Below are 12,686 nucleotides of genomic sequence, written 5' to 3'. Positions count from 1 at the left end.
CACCGGGTACGGCAAGGGGAATGACTTCTAATCATGGGCTGGAAGATGAATAGACGACGGCCAGGTGAACAGAGGTGGGAAGGGTGTTCTAGGTGGCAGGAACAGCCTTGCCAAAGCCTAAAGGTGAGCAAGGGGAGCCAGGTCCGGGCAAGCAGAGATTTAGGGGTTTTGTCCACAAGCCACAGCTTAGTTGGCTTCTCTTGGTGAACATCCGGTGTCTCCGGTATTTGGCTAAGGGCGGCTTCGGAGGGAGACATTCTATTTTTGTTTCCTCCTGGGCTCCTTCCTCGGGGCGTGTTCCCCAACACGGGGAGTGTTGGGTCACAGGGCTCTGGCGGTTTTAATGGTCTCTGGAAACTCTGAGGCCATTTTGACAGCCACCAGTGATGTGTGCGGCCGCGTCTCTCCTCACCACGTGCCAATCTGGGCTTTACCTCCTGGATGTATTTTTGCTAGCTTAATGGGCATTTAATGGTATCTTGGCACGGTCTTTCATGAGTGTGTCTTTAATTACGAGGGAGGCTGGCAACCATGGGGCTTGGCACCGCTCTCCCTGTGCTCGCTAACCGGGCGCTGGGCTCCAGCCTTGCTCTCCCACCAGCCAGCGACAAGGCAGCAGGGAGCAAGGGAGGTGATGCAGCTTTTGGGTTTACCCTTAACTTTACTGACCCCTGCGCCCCTCTGAGCCTCACTCTCCTTATCCCTGACATAGGAATTCATTTGCTCAAAAAACATGACTTTGGCTGCCTTCTGTATTTTGGCTCTACCTCTTCCTGGCTCTGTGGCCTTAAGCAAGTGACTTAACCTCTCTGCGTGTCAGTTTCTTCATCGTCGTGGTCTCCATGGCTCGGCACCGTGAGAACGTGGGAAGATGCACAGCAGAGCGCAGTAAGGCTAGGAGGGAAAAGGACTGGGGTCTGCTGTAGGAAGGGAAAATCTTTTTTTTTTTTTTTTTTTAAGATTTTATTTATTTGCAAGAGAGAATGAGAGACAGAGAGCATGAGAGGGAGGAGGGTCAGAGGGAGAAGCAGACTCCCTGCTGAGCAGGGAGCCCGATGCGGGGGCTCGATCCCGGGACTCCAGGATCATGACCTGAGCCGAAGGCAGCCGCTTAACCAACTGAGCCACCCAGGCGCCCCAGGAAGGGAAAATCTTTTCCGAGAAACAGGACATCCAGCGAGAGCAGCAGAGTGAGAAGGAACCAGCCGAGGGCAGAGGGAGGGTGCGTGTGTGGGGGGTGGTTTCAGTTTGGAGGAACAGCAAATTTCAAGGGGTCCAGGGTGGAAGTCTGAGGAAGCAGGGAGGGCCCGGCGGCAGAGGAGGGGGGAGGAGCCAGGAATGAGCTTGGGTGGACAGCTGGGCCCACTCAGCAGAGCTTCGGGTCTCGAAGGTCATGGTAAGAGGTTAGAACTTGATTCAAAGCACAGGGAGAAGCCACTGGAAGGTTTTAAGCAGGAAAGGTTCATGAACCAGTATTTCCAAAAGACTCTGGGCTCTGGGTGGAGGCCGCGCGGAGGAGGACTGGTGCTGACGTCCGCCTTGGTAAGAGTCTCAGGGTGAGGCAGGGCGGATGCCCCCTAGGCGTGTGGGGACGCACTGGGGAGAGCAAGCCAAGTGTCAGGTGGTGGGGGCTGTGCGGTGTCATGCTCTCTTCAGCTGCTGGGGCTCACATCTTGCAGGTGGCCCCCTGAGTCCCTGGAGACCTGGCCCAGCCTGACTCTGGCTTCCCCCTGCCTCCTTCCATCGGGCAGCTGGTTCAGGCCACCCCACTGGGCGTTTCTGCTCCTGGCCCGCTCTGGCTCCATTATTTCTACCCCCAAATGGTGGGTAGGAAAACCACCCCTTCTTAGCACTTGGGTGGGGAGGAGGGAGTTCCTCAGACCCAACACCAGAAGCCCAGGTGCCCAGAAGGCCCTGGAGATTGTTTTGTTTTGTTTTGTTTTGAATTCTTGAGCTTGGGGCCCTGAACTTTCTGGTTACGGGACTGGGCCCTGGCCAGGCCAGAGGGGTGCCCCGTGGGGCTCTGGGCCTGCTGCAGGCAAGGGGCGAAAGTGGCCCTCTGACTCAGCCCTGGTTGGTCCCAGGCTCTGGTTGGCCCTGACCACCACTTGTCCTGGCCGCCCTGGGCTCTGCTTCCTCAAACCCCAGGGCCCTCCTGCCTCTGGCCTCTGGGGTCGGACCAGGGCTATCTAGAGAATTCAAAACCAGAAGCGAACTGGGAGATGGCATCCCTCCCACTCCTACCCTGTGAAGATGGGGAAGCTGAGCCCCGAGGGAGGAGATTGCCGTTGATTAAGTTGTCCATTTGTCTGTCTGTCTTTCTCGCTTCTTGCCTGCCTCCTGGATCCCCATGCTGTCAGTAGTGGGAGCTGAACTCCCTTAAAAAGTGCCAGAGGGGCGCCTGGGGGGCTCAGTTGGTGAAGCATCAGGCTCTTGATTTAGGCTCAGGTCATGATCTCAGAGTCAGCTCTCTCTTTCTCTCTCTCAAAATAGATAAATAGATAAAATTAAAAAAAAAAAACAACCTGCCAGACAAAGATATCTGAGAAGGGCAGACACCATAGCACTGCAAACATTTAAAATATTTGTCAACAGGGGCGCCTGGATGGCTCAGTCGGTTGGGCGTCTGCCTTCGGCTCAGGTCATGATCCCAGGGTCCTGGAATTGAGCCCCGCGTCGGGCTGCCTGCTCAGCGGGAAGCCTGCTTCTCCCTCTCCCACTCCCCCTGCTTGTGTTCCCTCTCTCACTGTCTCTCTCTGTCAAATAAACTCTTTAAAACATAAAAAATGAAAATAAAATAAAATATTTGTCAACAAGACACGGTTTATGTATTTTTATTTTTTTATTTTTTAAAGAGGCCCGTCCCTCCCTTCCCCTCTCCCCGAAGCCTCCCTGGGCCTGACTCAGCTGGAGCGAGTCAGAGAAGAGGGTTGAGGGGCAGCCAGGCGTGTGTGGAGGGACGGATGTGAAAGCCATCGTTGACCCAGCGCCTGCCTCCGAGGCTTGAGGAAGGGTGTGCCTGGGAGATGTTGAGCAAGGCAGGGGCCCTCGGCAGCCAAGGGATGAGGCCCAGTCACCGCGCTTGGCTAACCCCAAGCAGGCTCTCTGGGAGGACTTCCTGGGCTGGAATCCTCGGGGCAGGGGGTGCAAATAGAAGTTAAGAGCCACAGAGGGTCAAATCTGGATGGACCCTTGATATTATTAATACTAAAGATAACAACCACACCAGGGACCATTTAATGAACGCTTCAGCTGGGCCCCAGCTCATGGAATCCTCATAACAACCCTCTGAGAGGATTATCTGCATTTCCAGCTGCATCTCAGCAGGGATGAACAATGGCTGTGCTCTGCTGCCCTGCACGCCTTCCCATTGCCTGGTGAGACCTGGCTCGCCATGGCCGTGAGCTCTTTGCTCTTTACACAGTGGCCCCACTGCCTTCCTTTGGTTGGTTCTACCACTTAATAGCTGTGTGACTTTGGGCAGGTTAGTAACCTCTCTGAGTCTCAGTTTCCCCCTCTGTGAATTAGAGACCCTTAGTCCTTAGGTCACGTATTATTAGTCCAACACAAATAAGTCAATAAGCCTAAAGTACTTTTTTAAAAAAAGATTTTATTTATTCATTTAACAGAGAGAGAGAGAAGAACAAGCAGGGGGAGTGGCAGACAGAGGGAGAAGCAGACTCCCTGAGGAGCAGGGAGCCCAATGTGGGGCTGGATCCCAGGACTCTGGGATCATGACCTGAGTTGAAGCAGATGCTTAACTGAGCCTCCCAGGTGCCCCTTACCTTTTTTTTTTTTTTTTAAAGATTTTATTTATTTATTTGAGAGAGAGAGAGAGAGGGAGAGAGAGAATCTCAAGCTGACTCCATGCTGAGCGTGGAACCTGACGCGGGGCACGATCTCATGACCCCGAGATCATGACCTGAACAGAAACCAAGAGTCTGACGCTCAGCCGACCGAGCCACCCAGGCGTCCCAAGCGTGAAGTTCTAGTAACCATGACTGGCTCTTGGTAAGCCTGTTTGCCATGGTTGTTATTACCCCATATTTCATCAAATCTAAGATGTCATCCATTGTAAAAGATGCCACTCAGGGAAGACAAGAATGCTGCCAGTTGACTACGTCCCAAGTCTCTTTCATCACTAGACCTTTATTTTATACTTCCCGAAGGAGCTCTTTTTGACTTAGACGGAGATTCTCATCATACATAATTTGGAGGCACACACAAAAAGGAAACTGGAGGCAAAATAAGTTGTTTTATGGTGTTCGGAAAACTCCTTCCCATTTAGAGTCCGACGGGGACAGAGGCGTGATGTCTGGGTTTCACCACCACCTCCTCCAGTGAGTCATGGTGAGTGCTGGAGCACAGCCCCCCGGCCCCCCAACTATTCATAAGACAACCCTGAAACTGGGGCGCCTGGGTGGCTCAGTCGTTAAGCATCTGCCTTCGGCTCAGGTCGTGATCTCAGGGTCCTGGGATCGAGCCCCACATTGGGCTCCCTGCTTGGTGGGAAGCCTGCTTCTCCCTATCCCGCTCCCCCTGCTTGTGCTCTCTCTCTCGCTGTGTCTCTGTCAAATAAATAAATAAATAAAATCTTAAAAAAAAAAAAAAAAGACAACCTTGACAACCCTGAAACCGACAGCTGCAGGAGCTGTTGCAAGCCAGCTTCGGGATAGATTTCTGCTTGGGGAGTGTACTGACAAGTCTGGTTCTCTTCCCTGGGGGCTCGCACCCTTTAAGTCCCTGGGGTTAAGGGAGTGCTCACTCAGCTCTTGCCTCTGGGCCTTCCTTCCAAGCTGCTGACGCCCTTTCTGTCTGCGGGGTTTGCTGCTTCTGAAGTGCGGGCACGAGCAGGCAATGACAACTATGTCAGGACTGCAGCCAGCCAGAAAGCAACTCTACCATGTAAGCCGGTTAGGAGATTTAAGGGGGAGCAAGAAAGGGTCTTGGAATCCACAACACATGAATAATCTCTGAACTTTGCGCTGGGCAGGGCTTCCAGCCACCGCAGAGCCCTTGCACGGTCTGTTCCTGCGCTCTTCCTTCCTCCCCTCTTTGCCTTCTTCACCCAATCATTCCCCATCTCAGCTTCCTCGTGTAGCCCCCCCCCCCCGCCCCCGGCCAGGATGCCTTCCTTGCCCATCCCCAGGAGTCAGTCCCTTCACTGTTCATGCACATAGTATAGCTGCAATGTTACATTTTGAGTGCGTGTGTGATTTTGGGGGGCAGCCATCTCCCCGGTGTCCCGAGGCTTGTGGGTGCAGGGACTAGGTGACTTTCACCACATCCCAGTATCTAGCTGTGTCTGGCAAGGCGCTGGTGGATGAGAGAATGAATGGAGTCCCCATAGTGCGCAGTGGGGGGCCTGGGAGGTCCTCCTGGCCTGTCTACGAGACATGCTGCAGGCCTCTGCACTGCAGGGCCGGGGGTGAGCAGGAGACAGGCTGCCGGTCTTTGCACTACACCGCTTCCCTCAGAGGCCGGAGACCAAGCCTCTTCTTGTACGGACGGGAAATTGAGGCCTGTGAGGTCACATGTCCATGGCCCAGACCTCCTGTCTCAGTCTGGTGTGCAGAGAGATGGGGGAGGGTGGGGCAGAGGACGGGGGCTCACTCCTGGCTGGGGTTCGGAGGAGATTTGCGGGGGCAGCGGCATCTGACGCAGGCTTCCCAGTTTGGGGGCGGAGTTTGCGTGAGTTTGAGAAACATGGAGGGGAAAGCGAAGCTGGGCAAATCAGAAGAGGCAGGTGTGGATGCCCAGACTCACCACACGAGGCCCAGAGTCCTTGCAGAGGCCCTGGAAGATGCGAGGCCGAGGTCCCCATCTCTAGTTTCAAGTTTCCAGAGGCGTGGCGGACTCCCCCGCCATGGTCCCCTGCGCCAGGAGAGCTGCGGGCGTCCCTCCCGGATGGCCCTGACCCCACCTTCCCCAGCTAACCTCCGTGCCGGCACTGTGGCCCTGCGGAGATGCCGGGAGGATGTGGGGTGGCGAGGTGGGGGCTGAGGCAGGACTCTGGGGGTGCAGAGGCCCGCCTGCTCCCGGAAGGAGGAAGCTGCACAGGGTGTCTGTGGCTGGGCCCCGGGATCCCCGACCAGGGGAACTTCCTCTTCCTCTCAGGGCAGGTGTAGCTGCCACGGCCGGACCAACACCCTGGCCCTGTCATGGATGGGGGCAAGGGGCCCAGACTCAAAGACTTCCTGAGTGGGAGCCTGGCCACCTGGGTGAGGGGGCAGGTGGGAGGCGGCGGGGAAAGGGAAGTGAGCAGCAGGGAGGGGCTGGTGCTGGGTTTGGAGGAGGGTCCGGCAGCGTGGGGGGCGGGGAGGTGCTGAGGGCAGGGTTGGGCACAGATGTGGGGCTGGAGAAGTCGAGGGAGCCATGGGGCAGGGGTCAGGGGCATTTGGGGAAGAGGTGAGGAGGAGGCTGCGTGGGCTCAGGAGGCAGGTCCGAGGGGCTGGAAGTCACTCTGCTGGGAGGGGAGTTCCTAACCGGCTGGCTGACTTGTCTCGGCTCCCCACAGGCGCTGGGACTGGCCGGCCTGGTGGGAGAGGCGGAGGAGCCAGAGGGGGAAGAGGAGGAGGAAGGAGAGGGGCCCCTTTGCCCAGAGAAGAAGTTCTTGCATCTCAGCGATGGGGCCCTGCTCCTCCGGGTGCTGGGCATCATGTAAGAAGCCCCAGGCCGGCCTAGGAGTCTGAGGTGGCCCCTCCCCCCACAGGCTACTGGGAGGACCTTGAGGGCTGGCGGGTGGAGCCTGACTGGGGGAGGTGGGGCCTTGATGGGGCCCCCCCACCTAGCTCCCTGTGCCCACAGAGCTCCTAGTTCTCGAGGGGGACCTCGGGTGGTCGCGGGCCGTGATGCTCCTTCATCCTGGCGGGTGCGGAACCTGAACCACCTGTGGGGCCGGCTGAGGGACTTCTACCAGGTGAGGGGCTGGGAAGGGGAGGCTGAGCCTGGGAGGCCCCTGTGGGAAGGCCCCTCTCTTAGGTCCTGTCTCCTCTGCCCCCAGGAGGAGCTGCAGCTGCTGATCCTGTCGCCACCCCCAGACCTCCAGACGTTGGGGTTTGACCCCTTCTCAGGTGCTCTCTCCTACTACCCCTTCCTGCTTCTATCCCCTCACCCCACCTGTAACTTTTTGTGGCTTGTGCTCTGCAGAGGAGGCGGTGGAGGAGTTGGAAGGCATCCTTCGGCTCTTGCTGGGGGCGTCAGTGCAGGTGAGCAGGGGAGGGAAGGGTAGGGTTCAGCCTCTGTGGAAGACGAAGACGTGGGGGATTCCTGTGCCGGCATTTCCACCTGGTGTCCCTGCAGTGTGAGCACCGGGAACTCTTCATCCGACACATCCAGGGCCTCAGTCTAGAGGTCCAGAGTGAGCTGGCTGCTGCCATCCAGGAGGTACTTGGGCTGGTCGATAGCCTGGGACTGGCACTGCCAGCTGGGGGCACCCTGCCCCTCACCTTCCTCCGCTGAATGCTCTCCCTACCCGCCCAGGTGACGCAGCCTGGGGCTGGTGTGGTGCTGGCTCTGGCTGGGCCCGAGCCTGGGGAGCTGGAGCCTCCGGAACTGGAGATGCTGTCCCGGAGCCTCCTGGGGACTTTGTTAAGGCTGGCACGGGAGCGTGATATGGGGGCCCAGGTAGGGGGCTTTGTGACCCAGGTGGAGGAATGGGAGGACTGCAGGGACCCAGATATGGCGGGGGGGGGATGGAGGTTGGGGCCCAGATGTGGGGTTGGGGATGAGGGTCTTGGACCAGCAGAGCTTCAAGAGCCAGACGTGGCTTGTGGTGACTGGGGCGCATGGGATGCGTTACTTCTGGCTTCTGACCCTCGACTTCCCACAGCGGCTGGCTGAACTGCTGCTGGAGAGACAGCCGGCCCCCTTGTTGCCAGAGGCTCCTGCCAGGACTCCCCCAGAGGGCCCCTCACACCACCTGGCCCTGCAGCTGGCCAACACCAAGGCCCAGCTGCGGCGCCTGAGGCAGGAGCTGTGAGTACCCCCGTCTGGGAAGTAGGCCTGGAGGGAGAGGGGCAGATTAGACGTGGATGGAAACGGGTGGGATCAGGCCTGGGGGTTCTGGGTCCCCACACCCCTCCAGCGTCCCTTTTCTTCAGGGAGGAGAAGGTCGAGCTGCTGCTAGACTCCCAGGCGGAGGTGCAGGGCTTGGAGGCCGAAATCCGACGGCTCCGCCAGGAGGTGCGCTCAGATGATCCCCGGCACTGCCGCATTCCCTAGCCCTCTCCCCACGCCTCCTCTGTCCCATCGCCTGCCGCCACCCGGGCTCCTTCCCCTCCCTAATCCCTCTGGCCCGCGGCTGGCCGACCCCAGCTCCGCACCGTCTGGCTCAGGCCCAGGCGCTGTCGGGACAGGCCAAGCGGGCCGAACTGTACCGCGAGGAGGTAGAGGCGCTGCGGGAGCGGGCGGGTCGCCTGCCCCGCCTGCAGGAGGAGCTGCGACGCTGTCGCGAGCGGCTACAGGCGGCCGAGGCTTGCAAAAGCCAGCTGGAGGTGAGACGGGAGGCGGGCCCTGGGGGGGGCGGGGCGCGGGGCGGGGCCGGGAGGCGGGGCCTGCCGGGGATGGGGTGGGCCAGGACGGGGGGCGAATTTGGGCCTGGAGAAGAGAGGGCGACGTCAAATGGATAGAACAGTCGCGACCAGGAGAAATGGGTGAGGTGGTGTCTGGGGGAAAGGCCCTCTGGAGGATGGGGGGGATGGAGGGGAGAGGTGGGGGCCGTAGGTAAGGGTAGGTCCTGGAGAGGAGGGTGGGGCCGAGTGCAGGGGAGGAACTGTCTGGAGAGAGCCCTTCGCGGTGGAGCCTAGAGGGATGCCGCCTTGGGAGGGAGTTCTTGGAGAGAAGGGGCGGGGCCTACAAGGAGGGGGCGGGGCCAGGTGCTGGGGAAGTGGTACCTGGATAGACCCTGGAGAGGGAGGGGCAGGTGGGAGGGGGAGGCGGGGCCTGGAGAGCATAGGGGTGCAGGGTCAGATGAGGGAGGGAAGGCAGCGTCTGTGGCCCTGGAGTGCTTGGGGGCAGCATCACATCCCGGGTGTCTCTGCTCCCCACTAGGAGGAACGGGTTCTCTCCGGGACTCTGGAAGCCTCCAAGGCGCTACTGGAGGAGCAGCTGGAGGTTGCTCAAGAGCGCTGTGCTAGGCTGCATGAGACTCAGCGTGAGAATCTGCTGCTGCGGACCCGTCTGGGCGAGGCCCATGCGGTGAGATTGCCCGAGTGACCCCCAGTCACTCTGTCATCTGTGACCCCTGGTGGCCCCAGTGGTCCCTCAGAGTTCTCTAGAGCGCCCTGTGACCCCTGACTCCTTGTTTCCCCTAGTGATCTAGCCCACACATTGGCCTGGCCATGGTGGGGAAGGCTTGTCTGACCCTGCCCTTCCCTCAGGAGCTGGACACTCTGCGGCAACAGGTGGAGCGCCTGGCAGAGGAGAATGTGGAGCTGGAGCTGGAGCTTCAGCGGAGCCTGGAGCCGCCCCTGGGCTCTCCCGGGGAGGGTGAGTAGGGCCCCAGTAGAGGGGCTGCAGATGTGGGGCTGGCTGCCTCTTTTCCTGCAACTCTAGTGGGATGGCCTCTGACTTCATTCTCTTCCCAAGGTGTTGTGGCGGGGGGAGGGTCTATGGGTGTGTGGGAGGAGCCAGGGATCATGGCAAAGTGTAGGGAGGGGTCCTAACCTCATCTCACATGTCCCAGCACCCGTGCCAGGAGCAGCCCCCTCCCTTCATGATGAAGTGAGAGAGGCAGAGGCCGGGCGGCTGCAGACCCTGGAGAGGGAGAATCGGGAGCTTCGGGCCCTTCTGCAGGTGCTCCAGGGGCAGCCTGGGGGCCAGGTGAGTCCCCTCCCCCAACCTTCCTAGCAGGTCCTTCCTTGCCTCCTCCTGGGGGCTTAACCCTTCCTCTCATGTACCCTCAGCACCCCCTGCTGGAGGAGCAGAGCGAGGACTCCTTGGTTCCAGAGCTGCATGTGACTCCCCAGACTTGCCTGGCCTCAGACCTGGGCCCCCAGGGTTTGGCCGGCCAGGTGGGGGATGAAGGCACCCAGGCCTTGGACCTGGCTCCCCCGGTATCAGACTCGGCCCTTGAGAGAGTAGCTGTGCCTCCCCAGGCTCCTGACTCAGACCCACAGGTGATAGAGAGACCCCTCCAGGTGGCTGCCGCGGCCCCCCAGACCTCAGACTTGACCGTGCAGGAATCAGGCCGTGCGGTAGCAACACAGGAGTCCCTGGAGAAGGCTGGCCACGGAGCCCTTCTCCAGACCCCCAGCGCTGTGGTCTCGCCTCAAGTTCCAGGGGTGGAAATTCAGGCCGAGCTGTTGGGAGGAGAGACTGGAGAGCCAGGGCCCAAAGCCCAGGTACTGAGGCAAGAGGGCCCTGCAAGCAAGCCTGGACCCTCAGAACTCAGCCTCCGTGGGCAGCTGGAGGAGCAGGAGACCCCAGGCCAAGGGCTGGACCTACCCCAAGGGCAGAGAGAGGCCAGAGAGCATGAACAGAAGCTGGAGGGGATGGTTGGGGACCCAGGCCAGCAAAATCCACAGCAGAAGTCGGAAGGGGCGCCAGAGGCCCAGACCTGGGAAGGGCCGATCCCAGGGGAGATCCTGGCTGGTGGTGTCCCAGGGCAGGAGGCCCTAAGGGAGGAGGTGGTGCAGCTCAGGAAAGAGGCTGAGGCCCTTCGAGCGGAGCTAGAGGCCCAGGCCCGGAGGCTGGAGGCCCGAGGCACGGAGGCTGCCCGCCTCTCCGAGGAGCTGGCTCAGGCACGGAAGGCAGAGACCGAGGCCCAGGGGGAGGTGGAGGCCCAGGCCCGGGAGCAGGCTCGGCTGCGGGAGGCCATGGAGGCAGCCGGCCGGGAGCTGGAGGCCGCATCGAGGGAACGGGAGGCACTGACAGAGGCCCTGGCAGCCACAGGCCGAGAGCGGAGGCGGTGGGAGCGTGAGGCGCCCAGACTGAGGGCCCGGGCTGAGGCAGCTGAGGAGCGGCTGCAGGTGCTGGAGAACGAGGGCCACCAGCACTTGAAGGAGACTGAGAGGGAGAGGCAGGCCCTCCAGGAGGTATGTTGGGGCTCACAGCCTGGGATCGGAAGCGCGGTTCTGGGTCAGTTGCTGGGGTTTGGGTTATTCATTCCATCTGTGGCCCTGGAGTGCTCGGCACCTAGCTGGGGCTGGAGAGCGAAAGGTGAAGTCCACCCCTGCCTTCCGAAGGGTGCTTGGCCCGGGATACAGGACTGATGTCCCCTACCTCTGGTGGGGTGGGCTGTAGGAGGGGATAAGAGTATGGCTATGGAGCCAGACTGCCTGGGTGCCAATCCTGGATCTCTGACTGTGGTAGCTGACTCACCAACCCCCTATTCCTCCTTCCCTAAACTGGGGGTGCTCTTCATCGCCATCTCAGTGGGTCTTTTGGAAGACCAAGGGAGATAACCGTGTGATGAGCCTCGTTTATGCTGGGCAAAGGCTCAAGACGTGTTGATTATTTTTTTAAAAATATTTATTTGTTTATTTTTATTTTTTAGAGAGGGGGAGAGGGGTAGGGGAGAAGGAGACAGTGCCTCTCAAGCAGACTCTAGCCCAGCGCGGAGCCCAACACGGGGCTCCATCTCACGACCCCGAGATCATGACCTGAGCCGAAATCAAGAGTCAGATGGTTAACTGACTGAGCCACCCAGGCGCCCCCAGACATGTTGATTATTATTATTATTATTTTAAAATTTATTTTAGAGAGAAAGAGAGAGCAGGGGGAGGGGCAGAGGGAGAGGGAGAGAAGTAGGCTCCCCGCTGAGCAGGGATTTTTTCCCCCCCCTACCAACGTGGGGCTCGATCCCAGGACCCCGAGATCACCACCTGGGCTGAAATCAAGAGTCAGACACTCAACCAACTGAGCCACTCAGGTGCTGTAAAGGGTGCAGGAGCCATGGGGGAGGGAGCTAGTGCCAGGGTGGGGGCAAGGAGGCTTTGGAGAAGGTTCCTAGGAGCAGTCAAGATTCCACTAGGTGGGAAGGCCATTTCATTCAGAGGGAACGGCATGTGCAGAGACCTGAAGGCATTAACGCTGCTTAGGGACCTGGCAGGTGCAGGAACAGGGCCGGAGAGACGTGCTGGGCCAGCCTTGCTGGTGGCAGTATTCCGTCCCCAGGCAGGGAAAGCCACCCAATCGTGTGGGCAAGCCTGTGTGAGGCTGGGTTTGAGGAGGGTCCCCTTGGTGTGCAGGGGAGCCTGCGGCCATCAAGAGGCAGGTGAGGCCGCCTGGGGCTGGGATGGGGGATGGAGGAGAGAGACCTGGAAACCCCTTCATTCATGGGCTCACGCATGTTGACAGGGATCTCCTTGGCGCCAGGGGCTGTACCAGGCAGCCTAATGCCCGTACTGGGGGAGGCTCTCAGGGTCTGGGGTGGAGACAGGACTGTGCAGGGAGCTGTGGGAGTCCAGGAAGCACAGTGGACTCAGGCTGGGTCATGTCAGGGAAGGCTTCCTGAAGGAGGAGAGAGAACTGCAGTGAGCCTGTAGGAGGCGCAGGCGCTGCTGCTGGGTGTGGGGGGTGTGAGGTGGGAAGTGGAGGGAGGCTAGGCGGAGGATTCACTAGCAGGTTCCTACTGGGCAGGGCCTCATCTTCCTTTCAAGCTAAGGACGGAGTTGTGGTTGTTCTTGGGAAGGAAATGACCTCCGTGACCTTCACATGAGGGCAATAACCTTTTTTTTTTTTTT

General features: G+C 59.6%; 3 protein-coding genes across 12 annotated transcripts in view; 1 reads left to right on the top strand and 2 right to left on the bottom strand.

Annotated features, from left to right (window-relative positions):
* Positions 1 to 12,686, bottom strand: part of RASGRP2 (RAS guanyl releasing protein 2) — a 361,639-nt gene that overhangs the window by 47,726 nt on the left and 301,227 nt on the right. The window lies entirely within an intron of this gene.
* Positions 1 to 12,686, bottom strand: part of BAD (BCL2 associated agonist of cell death) — a 79,812-nt gene that overhangs the window by 47,286 nt on the left and 19,840 nt on the right. The gene's annotated exons all lie outside the window — the stretch shown is intronic.
* CCDC88B (coiled-coil and HOOK domain protein 88B) overlaps positions 5,950 to 12,686 on the top strand; it is a 15,766-nt gene continuing 9,029 nt past the window's right edge. For 2 of the 3 annotated variants that reach the window (XR_014138503.1, XM_006745325.3), the window contains exons 1-14: positions 5,950 to 6,221; positions 6,518 to 6,660; positions 6,808 to 6,919; positions 7,004 to 7,073; positions 7,150 to 7,208; positions 7,303 to 7,386; positions 7,483 to 7,626; positions 7,832 to 7,977; positions 8,103 to 8,184; positions 8,337 to 8,495; positions 9,052 to 9,198; positions 9,381 to 9,489; positions 9,686 to 9,822; positions 9,906 to 11,036. Coding sequence is in view for 2 of the 3 variants with exons in the window: in XM_006745325.3 (XP_006745388.2) it covers positions 6,162 to 6,221; positions 6,518 to 6,660; positions 6,808 to 6,919; positions 7,004 to 7,073; positions 7,150 to 7,208; positions 7,303 to 7,386; positions 7,483 to 7,626; positions 7,832 to 7,977; positions 8,103 to 8,184; positions 8,337 to 8,495; positions 9,052 to 9,198; positions 9,381 to 9,489; positions 9,686 to 9,822; positions 9,906 to 11,036 (2,583 nt within the window). In the remaining variant the exon portion in view is untranslated. The remainder of the gene's footprint in view (positions 6,222 to 6,517; positions 6,661 to 6,807; positions 6,920 to 7,003; positions 7,074 to 7,149; positions 7,209 to 7,302; positions 7,387 to 7,482; positions 7,627 to 7,831; positions 7,978 to 8,102; positions 8,185 to 8,336; positions 8,496 to 9,051; positions 9,199 to 9,380; positions 9,490 to 9,685; positions 9,823 to 9,905; positions 11,037 to 12,686) is intronic. The other variant, XM_081797873.1, reaches the window with a different exon arrangement.

This window comes from Leptonychotes weddellii, chromosome 11 (assembly GCF_054177405.1).
Source record: "Leptonychotes weddellii isolate Sample4059 chromosome 11, ASM5417740v2, whole genome shotgun sequence".
Taxonomy (NCBI): Eukaryota; Metazoa; Chordata; class Mammalia; order Carnivora; family Phocidae; genus Leptonychotes; species Leptonychotes weddellii.
The sequence above is the reverse complement of the archived record's forward strand: the minus strand, read 5'-3'. Positions and strand labels throughout refer to the sequence as shown.